General features: G+C 41.7%; 1 protein-coding gene and 1 long non-coding RNA gene across 4 annotated transcripts in view; one reads left to right on the top strand and one right to left on the bottom strand.

Moving 5' to 3' along the window:
• LOC116825245 (uncharacterized) overlaps positions 1–17,288 on the top strand; it is a 295,317-nt gene that overhangs the window by 47,771 nt on the left and 230,258 nt on the right. The window lies entirely within an intron of this gene.
• The window catches only part of ERBIN (erbb2 interacting protein), a 247,127-nt gene that overhangs the window by 25,704 nt on the left and 204,135 nt on the right, over positions 1–17,288 (bottom strand). For all 3 annotated transcript variants that reach the window (XM_075066986.1, XM_075066984.1, XM_075066985.1), the window contains 3 exons: positions 14,079–14,193; positions 10,396–10,573; positions 7,921–9,460 (listed from right to left, as the gene is read on the bottom strand). In XM_075066986.1, coding sequence (XP_074923087.1) covers positions 7,921–9,460; positions 10,396–10,573; positions 14,079–14,193 — 1,833 coding nt within the window. The remainder of the gene's footprint in view (positions 1–7,920; positions 9,461–10,395; positions 10,574–14,078; positions 14,194–17,288) is intronic.

Below are 17,288 nucleotides of genomic sequence, written 5' to 3'. Positions count from 1 at the left end.
CTTTATAATGTTAAAAAACACAACAGATTCTTTTAATCTGTGAATTTCTTTTCTTTGTTGTGGAACATTTGTTAAAGAAGATGTACTTGTGATCTTCTAAATTAAATAATACAGTTTCTTTCCCCTGTATACATCCCAGAGGTCTAGAATACAGTATGGAATAACTCCCTACAAAATTAAAAGCCCATTTTGAGTTATAAACAGAAGCACACCTAAAACTACTAACTTTTGATTTATGGGACTCTCATAATTTAAGTGACCTGAAAACCAAAAAACTTAAAAAAGGTACGGAAATTGTAATGCTATTTGCTGAATACCTTAAATAGAAGGACACAGAGAAACATGCAGCAAATAAAAGACAGTTATCTGTTCCATAACTAGCATTCTTTGAGATGTGTTGCTCAGGTGTATTCCACAGTAGGTGTGCATGCTCGCCACGTCTACCGGTGCTGGAAGTTTTTCCCTTAGCACTACCTGTAAGAGGGGGAGCACCGCTGTGACTCCTAGAGTGGCGCCTCTATAACGTGCTATAAAGGGAGCTCCGCACTCTCCCAACCTTCGGTTCCTTCTTGCCAGACAACTCCGACAGAGGGGAAGGACGGAATGAGTGACCAATCGTATTGGCGGGAAAACACCCTGCTGAGTGATCGGCTCACATACTGCGAATGGCGGGTAGGTGCAAGGCCCATAGGGAGATATTGTGGGCTATGCAAAACTCCCATAGGTCCAGGGCTTCCTGGCACAGGGCCAAGGAATGTGTGGCCCCGTCTGTTAATGTAATACATCGTGGCCATGTTGTCCGTGAGGACTCTGACTGCCTTCCCATGAAGGTGCAAACTGAACGCTATGCACGCCAGGCATACTACCCTGAGCTCCCTGACGTTTATGTGGCAGGACAATTCCAAGGTCGACCGTCTGCCTTGGGTTTGAATGCTCCCTATATGGGCTCCCCAGCCTAGGTCTGAGGCATCTGACACCAGGACTAGTGAGGGAGGGGCTTCTCAGAAGGGAATCCCGTTCAGCATGTTGCTCGGGAGGGACCACCACTGCAGAGTGGCCGCTACATTGGGTGGTATCATGACAACTTTGTCTAGGCTGTCCCTGGACTGGGAATACTGGGAGGCCAACCAGAGCTAGAAGGGCCTCATTCTGAGTCTGGCATGCCGCACCACTGGTGTGCATGCTGCCATGTGACCTAGGATTTGAAGGCACACTCTTGCCATGGTCACAGGGAAGGTCGTGACCGAGTCTATGAGACTTTTGAGTGTCTCAAACCTGTCCTGGGAAAGAGAGGCTGTGGCTTCTAGGGAGTCTAGCAGAGCCCATATGGAGTGTATGTGCTGGACCGGTACTAACGTGGATTTGGTCATATTCACCACTAGGCCCAGACCTGCACATGTGGACAGCAGGAATTGTACCTGGGCCTGTACCTGGGACCGGGAGTTGCCTTTTAGGAGCCAGCCACCCAGGTAAGGGAAAATTTGCAGCCTGCTCCTCCGGAGGTGGGCTGCCACCACTGCCGCATTTGGTAAAAAGCCTGAGGGCCATGGAAAAGCCAAAAGGGAGGACAGCAGGAGGGTCGCAAGGTTATTTTAGGTGGGGGTCATGGTCAGTGGTGGATTAGCCACTGGGGCCTGTGCCCAGGGGCACTGGCCAATTGGGGCCCCCCCCATCACACTCTGCCTCCCCAGCATTGCTGCTGTTGAGCAGGGTTGGGGGCGGGGGCTTGCTCTGCTCCACCTGCTGGTGCTTCTGCCGGGGAGCAGGGCAGGTCTCCATGCCCCGACCCTTCTTCCCAGCAGAAACATGGGGGGTGGGTGGGGAGGGACGGGGGCAACTGCAGGTGGAAGGAGTGGGGAGAGGCCCCCTACTTGCTCTGGCCGAGAGCCCCATAAAAGTGTAATCTGCAACTGGTCACTGTATTGCCACCCTTACTTCTGCACTGCCTTCAGAGCTGAGTGACCGGAGAGCAGCAGCTGTTGGCCAGGTGCCCAGTTCCGAAGACATCATCCCACCATCAGCAGCACAGAAGTAAAGGTGGCAATACCATACAATTACAACACCGTGAAATTTCAGATTTAAATAGCTGAAATCATGAAAATTATAATTTTTAAAATCCCATGACTGTGAAATTGACCAAATGGACTGTGAATTTGGTAGGGCCGTAGTGATGGTCCTTAGTTTCTGTGGGTGCTCAAGGATCGACCACAATAAAAGCACCATTGTGAGATCCTTAAAATGTACATGATATCAGAGCTCACATACCTACCCAGAAAAGGTTTGAGGCCAGAGTCTAGAACTTATTCCTACAAGGAGGGAATTACAATAATTAAGATTCTTGGTCATGAGGGCTAAATGTTGCTGTTCTGATTTTATCACATAAAAAGAAGATTACAGCCTGAAAAAAACCTGTGCAGATTCAAAAAAATACTTTTGTTCCACGTCCATTTAAAAGTCATGCTTGCGTATGATGTAGGGTGACCAGATGTCCCGATTTATAGGGACAGTCCCAATTTTGGGGTCTTTTTCTTATATAGGCTCCTATTACCCCCCAGTCCCTGTCCTCATTTTTCACACTTGCTGTCTGGTCACCCTAGTATGATGCCAAGATTTTTAACCTTGCTTATCATCTTCAAATAAATCCCCTTAACAAGCAGAGACATTGAGGTGATGAAAATATTAACATGATAATCATTACCTACCAGAAAGACTTTATCTTCCTGAGAGTTAGGCCTGGTCTACACTACGCGTTTAAATCGATTTAAAGAGCGTTAAATCGATTTAACGCTGTACCCGTCCACACTACAATGCTCTTTATATCGATATAAAGGGCTCTTTAAATCGATTTCGGCTATTTCCACTCCTGACGAAGTGTAATACGCTAAATCAGATTAACTATCGATTAGTTCATTTCCGTGACATCGACGTTATTGGCCTCGGGCGCCATATCCCACAGTTGCAACACTGACCGCGTCTTGGACAGCAATCGGAACTCGGGACTAACTGCACGCTGGGCAGGAAACAGAGAAAAGCCCCCGCGAACTTTTGAATTACACTTCGTGTTGCCCAGAGTGTGAGCTCATGATCTCACACTGACACGCAAGAAGCTCATTCAAGCAGCGTATACAATGCAGTTCCTGAGAATTCGAAAAAAGACACCAGCCTGGACCGACAAAGAGTACTGGATCTGATTGTATTATGGGAAGGAGTATCATGCTAACAGAACTCGTTCAAAAAAGACGACAATGAAAAAACTATTGAAAAATTCAAAGTCTATGACGGTGATAAAGCCACACAGCAACTCAGTGTCACGTCAGACGTAAAAGTTAAGGAGCTCAGACAGGCAGAAAACCTAGAGATAGCAAATGAAGGTCTATCAGGGCCAAAAACATGCCGCTTCTATTCTGTAAGCTGCATGCAATTTTAGTGGCTGCGCAACAGTACCCACCCCGCTACAGTTGATCAGAGGTCGGGTGTAATATCAACCGCTGAGGATTCTCGAGGGTGAAGATGAGCAGAAAGGAAGAGAGGAAAGAGCCTTGTGAGGCCCACAGCACTCGTTAGCCCCAACAGCAGAGCTTTTTGTGACCCAAGAATTACCGTCCAGCCCTCAAGCCACAAGCCCGACAGTGAAGCCTGGAAGCCCTCTGGTGAGTTACCTTTGTAAATATTCAACATGTTTAAACCAAGCGATTTCTAATGACTTGAATTGCCATCAGCTTGGGATTCATTCGCAGCCAGTAAAGTACAGAAAAAGATCGTTAACAATGTCTGGCAGGGCGAAAAATCCTCCAAAGAATCTCTATGAATCGTTCTTGGACGGTACTCAAAAAGCTTTGCAGAAGATTCTGGGCAAGGCAGCCCTATTCGGTCCCCATGTATGACACTTCCACGCCATGCATGTAGGCAATAATTCGAATCATAGCTTCACAAAGCACAGCCGCGTATGGACCAGGACTGCTGCATTCAGAAACATCGTTCTGCATCCTTGTGTATTCTCAGGAGAGTATATCATTCATTAACCTAGTTGAAATTCAGGAATTTAATGAGGCAGACATGGCATTTCCTACTGGGCAGCGCTTCATCCTTCCTTCTCGTGCAAACCGGGCGAGGGAGGTAAGGATAGCTGATTTCGTTGTGCGGCGAGCAGAATCTTCCCAGCTAACCAGCCACGCGTGGGGGGGAGGTAGCGCTGATTCTCCAGTGTTTGCGAACAGGAATCTTCCCAGCTACAGCCACGCGTGCGGGGGGGGGGGGGGAGGATAGCCTGAGTTTCTCAGCGTTTTGCGAGCAGGAATCTTCCCAGCTACCAGCCACGTGGTGCGGGGGGGGAGAGGGATCTTACCAGTGATCCTACATGATAGAAGCATGCATGGGGAGGATGGAAGAGGGGGTTGGGGTTGGCGGTTCCTCTTAACCAGGAACAAGGCATCATAGATCACTGTAATGATGCTGGAAATCAACAGAAAGCCTTACCAGGCGCATTGGAAGCTTTAATTTGGATGCCGGACCTGCCGTCTGTGAGATCTGCAAAGCACTCTAATATTAAACCTGTAAGTGAACATCACAGGTGCTATTGTAAAGTGGAGATGTTAGCACTGTTAAAAGTACAAGCTTGTCTATAACATGTTATCTTTTTACCGTACTTCTCTCCCTGTTCTCCCTCCCCCATGCAGATCTGCACAGTTGTCCGTCTCCCTACCCCATCCCGAAGCTAGCTCAGATTTAGATAAGCAGAAGAGAAGAGAACACGAGATGAATTCTTCAAATCATGGAAGTACAGCAATTACAGAGCTCATCAAAGAGTGAGGAGTTGCTAGCCAACTACAGGAAAAGAGCCAGAACGAGGATAGGAAGACACTCGAGAGAGAGGAGCAGAAATCGGTGGCGGGATGCTACGCTGCAGCTGTCTGCGTCTCAAACTGATATCCTCAAGCAGTGGATCTTCAGGGAAGAGCACTGCTTACAGAGTGCCGCTGCAGCCCATGTTAAACCACCCTCAAACCCCCCACTCCAATCTCCCCTCACCCAGACGTGTAAAACGCCGTGGGGGAAGCTTTCTGCAAACCCGCCCACTCCACCCCCCTGGACAGTACAAGCAAAAGGCTGTCATTACGTTGGAAATGAGCTAATGCCTTTCCTTCCCTCCTGTCTCTCCCAAACCAACAGGCAGGGATACCTTATAATTCTCTCCTCTTTTATAATACTTTAATAAGAATACACCAAAGGAGGAGTGTGCTTTACAGGAATGATTAGAAGAAAGAATACAGTGATTTGAAACAATACTGAATACTTTTAATAAAGGAATAATGATTTTAAAATCAACTACTTTATTTCCTAAGCAAGCGAAGTAAAGGGATGGGTTGTCAGTGAATGAGTCTCAAGGGGGAGGGTCATCAAGGGAAACCAAACACAGCAGTACATGTATCCTGCCCGTCTAAATCGTTTCAGGCTTCCTGAGCCACTGCCTCCTGTGCTCTTCTAATCGCCCTGTGTTGCGCTCGTAATCAGCGCCAGTGATTCGCCTCAGCCCCACCGCCATAACAGTCTCCCCCTTACTCTCACAGAGATTGTGGAGCACACAGCAAGCAGCAAAACAAACTGGACATTGGTTGGCTGAGGTCTGACGAGTAAAATCTTCGCCAGCGCCCTTTTAAAGCCAATATGCACATTCTACTACATCCTGCACTGCTCAGCCTGTAGTGAACAGCTCCTACCACTGTCCAGGCTGCCTGCTTATGCTTCATGAGCCATGGCCATCCAAGCGGTAGGCTTGGGCACCCAGGATAACTGCGGCATTTCAACATCCCCAACGTTAATTTCTGGTCTGAAGTAATTCCCTTGCTCAGCCGTTTAAACAGAGTAGTGGCTTCTGAAGACGCGAGCGTCATAACGCTTCCTGCCATCCCACTGGATGTGTGAACGTCCCTTGTGATCCACCAGTGCTTGCAGCACACTGAAAAGTACCCCTTTGGTTTACGTACTGGAGCCCTGGCCTCTGGGCCAGATAGGGATAGGGTTCCATCTATGGCCCCCCCACAGTTAGGAATCCCATTCAGCAAAGCCATCCACTATCACCTGCACGTTTCCAAGAGTCACAACCTTCCTAGCAGTCATAACGATTGCTTTGGCTACTTGCATCACAGCAGTCCCCACAGTAGATTTGCCCACTCCAAATTGATTCCCGACTGACGGTAGCGTCTGCATTTGCAAGCATTCCAGAGCTATCGCCACTCGCTTCTCCACTGTAGGGCTCTCTCATCTTAGTTATTATGCGTTCAGCGGAAAGCATGTCCACAAAGTTCAAAGAAATGCTCTTACGCATGCGAAAGTTTTGCACCACTGGGACTCACCCACACCTGCAAAACTATGCGTTCCCACAGTCGTTTGCTTGTTCCCGTGCCCAAAAGGCCGTTCAATGGGTAAACCTGCCCATTACAGCAGTAGCTCCAAAACGCAGCCTGCGGTTAGGGAATTCAGTGTCCGCATGTCACACACAGCTTCTCGCCGCCTGCCGTAGCTGCCACTCAAGCTTCCTGTCCCACCCGCCCTTCCTCTCCTCCTGCCTTTGCAGTTCATGCTCAGCATACAGCACGAGAGTGCGCGAGTGTTACAACTTCACGATAGCGTTACTATCTCAGCAGGGTCCATGATTGCGTGCTATGGCATTTGCTCAGTTCACCCAGGGAAAAAGCGGCAAATGGTTGTCTGCTGCTTCACAAAGAGGGTGAGGCTGTACCCACAACCACCCCGACAATGATTTCTGCCCCATCAGGCACTGCTCTCAAACTCGGAATTCCAGGCGGGAGACTGAGGAACTATGGGATAGCTACGGAACGGCTACCCACCAGTGCACCGCTCCAGAAATCGACGCTAGCCTTGGACCATGGACGCACACTATCGAATTAACGTGCCTAGTGTGGACGCGCACACTCGACTTTATAATATCAGTTTTAAGAAACTGATTTTAGCTAATTCGACATTATACCGTAGTGTAGACGTGGCCTAAGGATAAAGTAGCTTGATGGATCTGACTGACAATGTCATCCAAGGAAAATGTTTTCAAGGACAAGAAATATGTATTGCCAGCAGAGCAATGACACTGTGCCCTATATTTAAAAAATACTTTCCTAAGAGGCTTTGTATATACATTGGGCACCATGGATGACTACATTCCTGAAAGATGCTATCCTCTCTTCATATCCCTTGGTGATGACATATAATTGTTCAACAATGCCAATCAGCTTATCTTCCAGGTATAGCAAAGCAGCTGCAGAAATATCAGCCACTGTCTCTTAGCCACCAATAGTCAGTCATGTCAAAAATCTGCTGGGATCTACTACATGATCAGGATGGCTATGTGCCTTATCTCAAAGCATCAAAAGATCATTCAAGACTCTGACAAACATGAACTCCAAAATACTAGATTCTAGATTAATATCTACTTAGTGTGGCTTTGGTCCTCAGATGCAACTGAAACTACAAAGCCATTAACTTTTCAGTCACCTTGCAAAATAGAATATAATTTTTTAAACTACACTACAATTAAAAACACTTACCTGAGCCTCTAAGCACTAGCTCCTTGGTGAAAGCCATGATGTTACATAATGGTTCGTTCTAACGTAGTTGAACTGAGCCAACAAGAATGATGTGCGGGGGAAAAAAAAAAGTTTTTTTCCTTTTTTTTGGGACGGGTAAGTTTATCATCAGTTATCTGAATATTTCTCAGAGACATTCAGCACATACATTTATAATTACCTATATTTTTTGAAAAAAATGTTCATAGGTCCCATTAAAAAAATTTCAACGCACATTTTCATTACAAAGTGAAAAATTAATCAAAATATAGATTACGTAGCTTTTTTTTCTATAATACAGGATGATAGAAAGATGAACAATAAATTAACAATTTTTTTTTACCTTTTCTAACTTTTTAGCTTCAATGTGCCGCAGTACCTGTTCCCGCCAATCATGTGGGACTTTGCTTTTTCCTGGAGGGTCTAACAAAGAATGTTCAGAATTAACCCGTGGGTTTGGTCTTTTTGTGGGACTAGTCCGTGAATAATTAAAGTCACTAACTGACATAGTTCTTTCTGGTATTTCATTCACTGAAGGGCGAGCACTCTGAGGTCTAGGTACATTTGGACCATCAATGCTGTGTGTTCTTGCAGAAAGAGGTCTCGGTTGCCCAGACATTACTGGTGGAGCTCTTCCCATTGAATGCAAATCTCTATATGTTAAGTAGTCCCCCTCAGCAACCTGGGCACGCCTGGGGGGTCCAGTATCACCAACATTTATGGAAGCTGTAGAGGATATGCTGCTCTGTCTCTGAAGAGTACTTCTGGTTGCTCCAGGAACAAGTCTATCATTCGGTGGAATAGCCCACATTTCTAAATGTCTTCCACCCATCCTTTGATGCATGTTATATGCAGCATTGGCTCGAACATTATTATGATTGGAGAAATTCATGCTGGCAGAATGTTTTACATAATTAGAGCTTTCTGTGCTGTCTGACCTAGACAGACGCTGAGGTGGTAAGCTCCCTTGTTCTATTTGAGCATTTTGTTTTGGGAGCCACAAGGTGTCTTTGGCTGTTGTACTGCTGCTATATTGGATATTATACTGAGGTACACTGAACATCTGTGCACCACTCAGCACTGGTCCTCTAACTACATTAGCACCTTCAGGATTGTGATTTGAATCAAACTTGAACAAAGTTTTTGTACAAGATACTAAATCAGAAGATGATGATGATCCAGGAAAGACCTGCAAAGACTGGTCATATAGAAGAGTCGCAGACTTGCTTCGGACAATGTTTTTTCCATCTGGACCAGCAGATGCTGATTTTACCACTGAGTTGGACTCTTGGGATCCATTGTCATTGACAATATCAAAAATTTTTAGAGCACCATTGTCAATGTTGGTGATACTGTGAGATTTCACCACAGGGCCACTTCGCTGTGGGGACAGATCTTCAGTGCTCTTTGAAATACATATATCCACAGAAGAATCAGTGTCAACTGTGATGCTTTTCTTTAGTTCAGCCTTCCTTGGAGATTGAGGTGCTCTCTCTGAATGTCCATTCACTTTATTTATAGAACAGAGGTTAGAATATTGATTTCTATTTTCTAAGTGCTCAGTTTCTTCTTTCATGTTATAGTTTGAACAGCCCTTTACCGACACTATTTCCTGTGTCTTTAATCTTTCCATAACACTTGGTTGTATTGTATCTTCACTAGTCAGTTTGTTGATGTTCATGTTAATTTGGTCTAATTTGTGTGATTCCTCAGTAGTTGGGTTTAGATCAACACCTTTTTCTATTAGAGCTAATCTCTCTTCAATCCTTAACTCATATTCAGGCAAATTTGTAACTTTCTCTTGCGCACTGATTTCTTCTTCTGCTGTGATGTTGAATTCACCTCCATTTTGCAAAAGGCTATTAAAATTTTCATCTTCTTGCCTGAAAAAAAGATAGTTCTTTGAGAAAACCAGAGAGGCTGACAATAGCATTGATCTATTTTTAAATACTGGTTCAGATAAGTTGTGTATTATCATGCAGAAGTCTCACACCATGGATGCATGATGAGACAAAAGACCAATTGCTGACCTAATTTATAATGCAATATTCCCATTAGGAAAAACATTCTCTATTAACGGCCTAATCCTACAAGTTTTACTCACATGACAAGTTGCACTGAAATTAATGGACTATTCATGTAAACAAGAATTCTTGTATTAGCAACAGGTTGTAAAATCAGGCCCTAATTTCAGAATTCCACTAAAAAATTCAGTACTAATGTTTCAATATTTTACTTATTTCATTTTTGTTGCAATAAAATGATATATTTCTGATTTGATACTTCTAAACGTAAGATCAGCATAAGAAAAATGCCTTGATTTTAGTTCGTTATATCATATTTTAATTACTAAACTATAGATTGCTAGCCATTAAACTAATAGATTACAATGTTTAAGGAAATCTAACCACTTTTTGCAACCTGGGTCTATTTGCTCTCCAATATCCTCTGAATTATAGTAAATGATATGATGAAGTTTTCTGTAGAGGTAACAGAAAAATAAAAGTTGAAAAGGATCCAATTATTGTACCTTAAGTAGATGGGAACAGATTCTTGAGTATTACAATTTGCTGGGGTGCCTTTTTTTTTTTTTTTTTAAAGTTATTTTGTGTTGCACTTCAAGATAAAAGTCCTATTTTGTTATTTAAAATTATTTTAGAATATGAACATTTAAATTGATTATTTAATGAACAATAATCAAGGTATCAGACTGGACTATAACAATAATTTTGTACTAAAAGATAAGCAACATGTTTCTCTATTGTAGTTGCTCCGGTATCCTTGCTGTTATAGCCTTGCTATAAACAGTTTCACAAACCTGATTTTGGAAATAGCAGCACTATGTGTTTCTTTGTCCGGAGAGCACACTGAAGTGTCATTGCTACTGTCAGTATTTAGAGAAACTGAATCTGACATTCGAGAAGGAGAGGAACAATTGCTGTTATTGTGATTGCTGTTGTGGGTGGCTTCATCTGATAAGGAATCTGCATCTTTATCTGAAACAAAATTTTTAAGTTTAGTCATGCACATATTGATCTTCTATAAAGTCAACAAATATTCACATGTAATGCTTATTACTAGAAAAGGAAAGTATAATTTCTTCATACATTCTAACACTATAAATAATTATTTATTTTTGTTATTATTATTATTATTATTATAATAATAATAAATGGCCTTTGCAAAGTTCAGTTTTGCTTCATATAATTTGATGGAATTTCTGTTTTTGTCAGCAATGGTTCCTGTTTAAGGAACAGATGGTTAAATGCAGCCAGTACTTGTCCACTAGTGAAATTCAACTTGTGCTCTTTTTAAGGTTTATTGGCCAGGTGCCAACGTTACATTATATAATCTTTTCCAAAGGCCATCAATCAAATCATGTTCCACATGTTTGTTTTTAGAACCCCTTTAAGTGCTTATATTGCACAAATGTTATTAGCTTTTTTCCCAACTAAAGTGTTCAGCTTCGTATGTGAGAAACATGGTAATGTAGCAGCACACAAAGTTGCTACTTCCTAACCTTACGATATAATTCCATTTATTTGAATCCAGTGTGCCCCTCATGTAGCCCTATTTAAATCATCTGCTGATTGCAGAGATAAAGGGAGGGTGACCCGCATTAGTACCATAATTGGGCCCCGGGTGATTGCTACTTTCCACCACCCAACACAGAAGTAATGAGGTTGAGTAGTGCCCGTATAAGAAAAATTAAAATTACTGATTATTTTTTAAGAAAGGTTTTTAATGACTTACGGCTATAAATGCAACGCAAACAGAACAGGAAAAGAAAAATTAAAGACCAGCATTGAATAAGAATTAATATAAATGACAAGTTATACTGAAGACAACCACAAGTACAGGTAATATTATGCATTAGTTACTACTATAAGGGAATGTAACATTATGCATTAGTATTGAATATAAATGGCAATTTATACTGATGACAGGCACAAACACATACAAAGCTATTACTACATATTAACTACTAACTTTACATGTACTGTTTTTGCCCTTAGTAAGCACAAGTACAAGTAAAGATATTATATATTGGATTAACAACTTACTACTATTTTTAAACAATGTAATACTATTATTAAGCTTTTACTACTACTTTTAATACTGCAGTACTGATACCACCTGAGAATAAATGCTTCCAACACTACCATTTTTAATACTGCAGTATTAACACAGCTTCAGATTAAATTAGTTTGAGCAACCAGACTCTTTTATAACCTTACCCTGCATTTGTTTGAAAATACGTTACCCTTTAGTCAGCTGTTTTTTGCACTGGCCAGGTACAGACGGTCTAAAAGTGCACATTCCTTTGGTTCAGGTGGTGTTGGTTGGGTTTACCAACACACACACACACAGTTTTGTGCCTTCATACTTCTTATTTTATTTGTTGAACATGTTTTAAAACAGACCAACCAATTAGGGTAGGCCAATTTACTGTGGTGGTTGGGGTTACTTTGATATTTAATTATTGTTTTAATTTTATAAGTTATGCACAAGGAGATAAGTTATTTCCATATAGCCCATTGTTTTGATTGTGGGTAATGTGGTTTTATAACCTCTGCCTGAAGGCCTAACTTATTTTACCACATAGGAGTTAGCATAAAGCGTTATTTGGTTGCAGCATTTTTTGACCGCAAGTTTTAGCCTAATTTTGCAAAGCTTGCTTTTTGAAGCTTCCGGAAGTTTGAGGCCCAACACTGACAATACTTTTGTTCAGTTTAGGCTTGACAATACAGTTGTTCAAATTATTTACACTTATAACATCTCAATAGCCTTCATCACTGACAGTGATTAGTCAGGTTTTTCTTAAATAGACAAATACTTAAAACCATTATAGGACATAATTTAAATACAATCTGGAGTTTTAATCTATTCAATGAAGTTTTTTTCCTACTCTTTAATAAAGTACAAAGTATTAAGCAAACATCAGCATTACTCCCTTCATTCCCCATATTTCTGTATCAATGAAACTGCAGCTCAAAATAGCACTTCAGTTTATCTGAATGCCAAGTTATCCAAAAGTTTTATATGTCCCCCAGTCATCTGGATAAACAGGAATGTACTGTATATAGTTATAACACAGCTATATATTAAACAAAATATTCTGGAAGAAAATGAATCTTTGAAAAAACCTTTGAATGTGCTCTAAATACTGTTATGTTCTGAAGAATAAGTTTTATAAATATAGCAAGAGAAGATCAACAATGTTTTTATGCCTAACTATAGTCCCAAAACAGAACTCTAGTATTTTCATGAAGACCTGTAAGGCATGTATTCTTGTACACGTTTGTTCTTGCTTAACCTGTGCATACAAATACCTGGTGAGCAAGTAGAAATCATCTATGTGCATGGCCTACTAGGCACCAAACTAGTCAGTCATAAGCAAGTCTGGTTTCATACACATAAATTTGACAGGCAAATGTACATATAAAATTCACCTTGCCTAACTTTGAAAATCTGGCTCCAAGAGACTAACTCAGGCACCAGCAGGAATTAATTTGTCAACCTGGCCTCTGGCTCCTGGGACAAAGAGTTTTTGGCTCATGTTATTAACCAGACGTCAGATGTCAGGGAAGGCTTTGCTAACTGTCAAGATCATCTCCCTTTCTCACACTTCTTCCGCATGCAAGTAAATGAATGTTATGTGCTCCAACGCGGGGCAAAGCCCTACAGATCCGTAAGGTCTCATTAACCTTCATCCCTTTATACTGTATTCCAGAGTGCTTCTTGCTCTGAAAGGAACTGGACTGGGCAACATAGGAGAATATACAAAATGGGCAAAGAACCATCTCTTTCCTAACTTTTAAAAGTTGTGTCCAGAAAAGCTGGACTAGCCCTTACACTTCTGACAAAATGGTTGCCCTGGCTAGAACAATTATCCTCCAGAGAACCAATTCTGGTTCTTCTAACAAATTTCATAATACAAAGTTTCCTCTTGAAAGAGAGAGAGAGAACAAAGTGCCTTTGGACTTATGAACACCAGTTTGGGATGAAAAAGAGTCATGTGGCAAATTCAATTTTTTCTGCAGTTTAAATTTTCATTCATTCCACTAAAATGGGATATTTATAGGCTTGGCAGGATTCAATTTAAATTGGCAGTCATCAGTAAACGTTGATTTTACCTGACACACATCAATGGAAAAAATTATCCATCAATAGCTATCAGGGAGTGCAGCTTCCCCCCACACTTTGCATCCACAGGGACCTTGTATTCCAGCCATGTAGAGAGCGCTATGCAGCCCTGCTGACACAGTCCTATGACAACATAGGGTGCCTCCTGCTGCAAAACTGTGAAATATATTTTTTTTAAAATCTATCAAAATTTGGGGGGAGGGGAAGGTTAAAAATAAATCACTAACTACCAAATTTACAAAAAAATCAAAATCAAATTCTGCCATACCTAGGTATTTACTCAATAATAGAGAAATGAACAATCCTCAGAACCATATAACAGTACTCTTGATTTTGTGTGTTTTATCATCTAACCTTTTTTATTATTGCTAAGTGCTACTACTTTTGGTTGGTTAATGGAAGTTTCTATCAGCGGTGGGCGCATTTCTGCCATTTTCATCTCTTCATCAGAAGAGAGTTCTTCTGACTCCTGCCAAAGGAAAAACAAATAGCGTTTATGCTGTAAATCTGTAGTGGATTGCTTAAAAAAGTTAAATGAATGCTATAAAAATTGCCACCCTACAGAAATCCCAGATATTACAAATAGCACTAATGAATGCTTAAATCATAATTAAGTTTCCAAAAGTTACTAAGGATTTGGATACCTCCACTTTTGTTTGCCGAACTTGAGACACCAGGGCAGATGCACAGCCCTTTCTAAAAAAATCAGGCCACTTGAGGTGTCTCAGGTTGGCAGCCAAAAACACAGATATTCAAAATCATAAGTGATATTGGAAAATCTAAAATGGCAGCTCTGGCAGAACAAAGTGTGGTAAGGAAAGCCTATAGGCAGGCTGCAGGGGTTCAAATTCCTACCTGAGTGTGCCCTCCACTTAGCAATCTAGTTAATCCTGAAGCAAAAAGTGATGATATTTTGGCATCATTTTGAGGAACAGAAACTAGCTACGCCTTTGGATATTTTGCAGAATTTCAGAGTCTGATAGTTTAGTCTCTCCCCTTTTTCTGGACAATTCTATTATGATCTAATAATATTCTCAAATAAAGTGTGGAGCAGTAGTAAACTGAATTCAGATTTATATTCATAGGGCAGGTATTTGCTAGGAAGTTTGAGGTCTGAATCTAGGTTTTAAGGCTGAATACTCAAGGGAAAACGTTTTCTGCTTCTTTTGGTCAGGGTTCAGTCTGAGAAGCTGAAAATTCAACCTCTTTCTGATGTGAAGAGATGGAACAGGAGGAGAGCAGGGTGAGGTGATCAGAAGGCAATATATGTTTTTCCTTTTGTGTTGTTTGGCTACCTCCTTCTCTAGCCTATTACTGAGCAGCTTGATTGATGTCTGTAAACTTTGAGAGGGCAGTGTCAGTTGCACAAGCATCCACTTTCCAGAAATACATCCAAAGAAACTTTTTTTCAGTGATATTTGAAACCAGAGGACTTATAGGAGAACAACACTTAACTTTACCCAAAGAGATTAAACAAATAAAGTTGCAGCTTGACTGATTTTGTGAAAGGCAGACGTCAGCTTGTCTTTTATTTAATCACACCAAGCTAAAAGAGCTCTGGTGAAGGTATTAAAGGCCATAGCAGCTTCCCCAGATGCAGCTGAGCACCATAATTCTTTTTGAGTCACTTCTTTATTTTGCTCAGTTTGCTCTTTAAGGAAAAAAAAAAAAATCTCCTTCCATGAAGTAGACGGTTCTTTCAGGGGAGTCTGTTTCCTCTTAAAAATACTGCAAAATCCTTCTAGTAGGGAGACTGGAAACTGAAACCTGCAAGATTAACACTTCTTGATATAGATTTCTTCCTGCTAGGCGTTTCAGGATATTTCAGCTGCAGGACTTCTGGTAGGAGCTACAGGAGGCTCTTCTTCCATGATGCAGACTGACTAACAACTCTATTCCATAGTGCCTTTGGCTGCAGTAAGGAAGGACTTATTGTGAGGACCAGCAAACACAACTTAGCCCCCCAAAACAGAAATGTGTTTCAATGCAATTGGGACAGTCACTCACTCTAACTATTTCTCCACTCTCCCCTAGATTTTAATGCAGCAGATAAAACAGTTACTGACCTGTACTAGAATTGTTATTCTTTGAGATATGGTTGCAGACATGTAATTCTACTCAGGTGTGCAAATGCCCAGTACACCAAAGAACTTTGCTTAGCAGGACCCATCAGGGTGGTGCTTGTGCACTTAAATAGCCTGGGGAGGGGCTAAGGGAAGTGCTACCCCAACTCTTTAGTTCCTTTGCACCGAATATGAAGAGCAAATGCAGGGGGGACGGAGGGTGGGTCGTGGAATACGGCTGCACCCACATCTTGAAGAACAACAATTACAGTATAAGTAAATAACCATTTTTCCTTCAAGTGGTTACAGACATGTGTTCCCCTCAGGTGACTCACATGCAGTACTCTTAGGAGATGAGGCTCGGAATCTACTTAAGTAACGATTGTAGGACTGCTCTCCCCTGCTTTCCTGCATCTGACTTAGTTGCAATGGTAACAGCACAGTACTTGGTAAAATACTATCAACATTACTTAGGCACTCACTGAATGAACCTGTAATCTCTGTGGAGGCATTGTCTGAGGTACTTCGTATGTTGTCATAATGCAGGAAGCTATCCACCTGCAAATCACCTGTGCAGAGACTGCCTGAACTTTCATTCGATCCTCATAGGAAACAAAAAACTGAGGGGATACTTGAAAAGTTTTATCCCTTTCTGGGTAAGATACTAAAGTATGGTCTCATATCCACGTGAAGTTGCTATTCATCGGCATTCAAGTGCAGTTTAGAAAAGAACACTGGTAAATAAATCATTTGGGTAAGAGGAAACCACTTTCAACAAAAAGTGTGATGTGGCTGTAGGGCCACCACTTTGTCTATGAAAAAGTGATTATACAGGGGCTCAGCCATGAATGCCTGTAGCTCGTCTGCCTCATAACCTAAGTCGTGCAGAATGCAATGCCATCCATAGCCTCAGAAACCAACCTGACATTATAATCAAAGAGGCTGATAAAAGAGGTGCTGTTGTCATCATGAACAGGTCTGACTACCAAAAGGAGGCCGCCAGACAACTCTCCAATACCAAATTCTATAGGCCACTTTCCTCAGATCCCACTGAGGAATACACTAAGAAACTGCACCATCTACTTAGGACACTCCCTACACTAACACTGGAACAAATCAACATACCCAATCTGTTGATCTGATACCAAATCATTTTTTTTAAATGTCAAAAATAACATTTTTCAGAAACATTTGCAGTGGCTTGTCAGAACTAAGAATATGCTACTGGGAAAGGAGATACAGCTGTCCGTGATTCCCAAAGGGTGGCTTCTGAGAATGTGCAATATATATATTGTTCATTATTTAATGCACACACATAACTGCACTTAATCTATGAAAAAATACAGTTTAAAAATTGTGATTTGAAGTAATTTTGTTCACTAGTGAGTTCCCCTGGTTTATGTCATGTCTCTCTAGCGGGTCCTATGTAGAAAGAGATGAGGGACTCATCACACATCTAATACAAAGTTTACAGGAATTCAAGATCTCTGCCTGAATCTTA

This window comes from Chelonoidis abingdonii, chromosome 6, assembly GCF_003597395.2.
Source record: "Chelonoidis abingdonii isolate Lonesome George chromosome 6, CheloAbing_2.0, whole genome shotgun sequence".
Lineage (NCBI taxonomy): Eukaryota > Metazoa > Chordata > Testudines > Testudinidae > Chelonoidis > Chelonoidis abingdonii.
The sequence above is the reverse complement of the archived record's forward strand: the minus strand, read 5'-3'. Positions and strand labels throughout refer to the sequence as shown.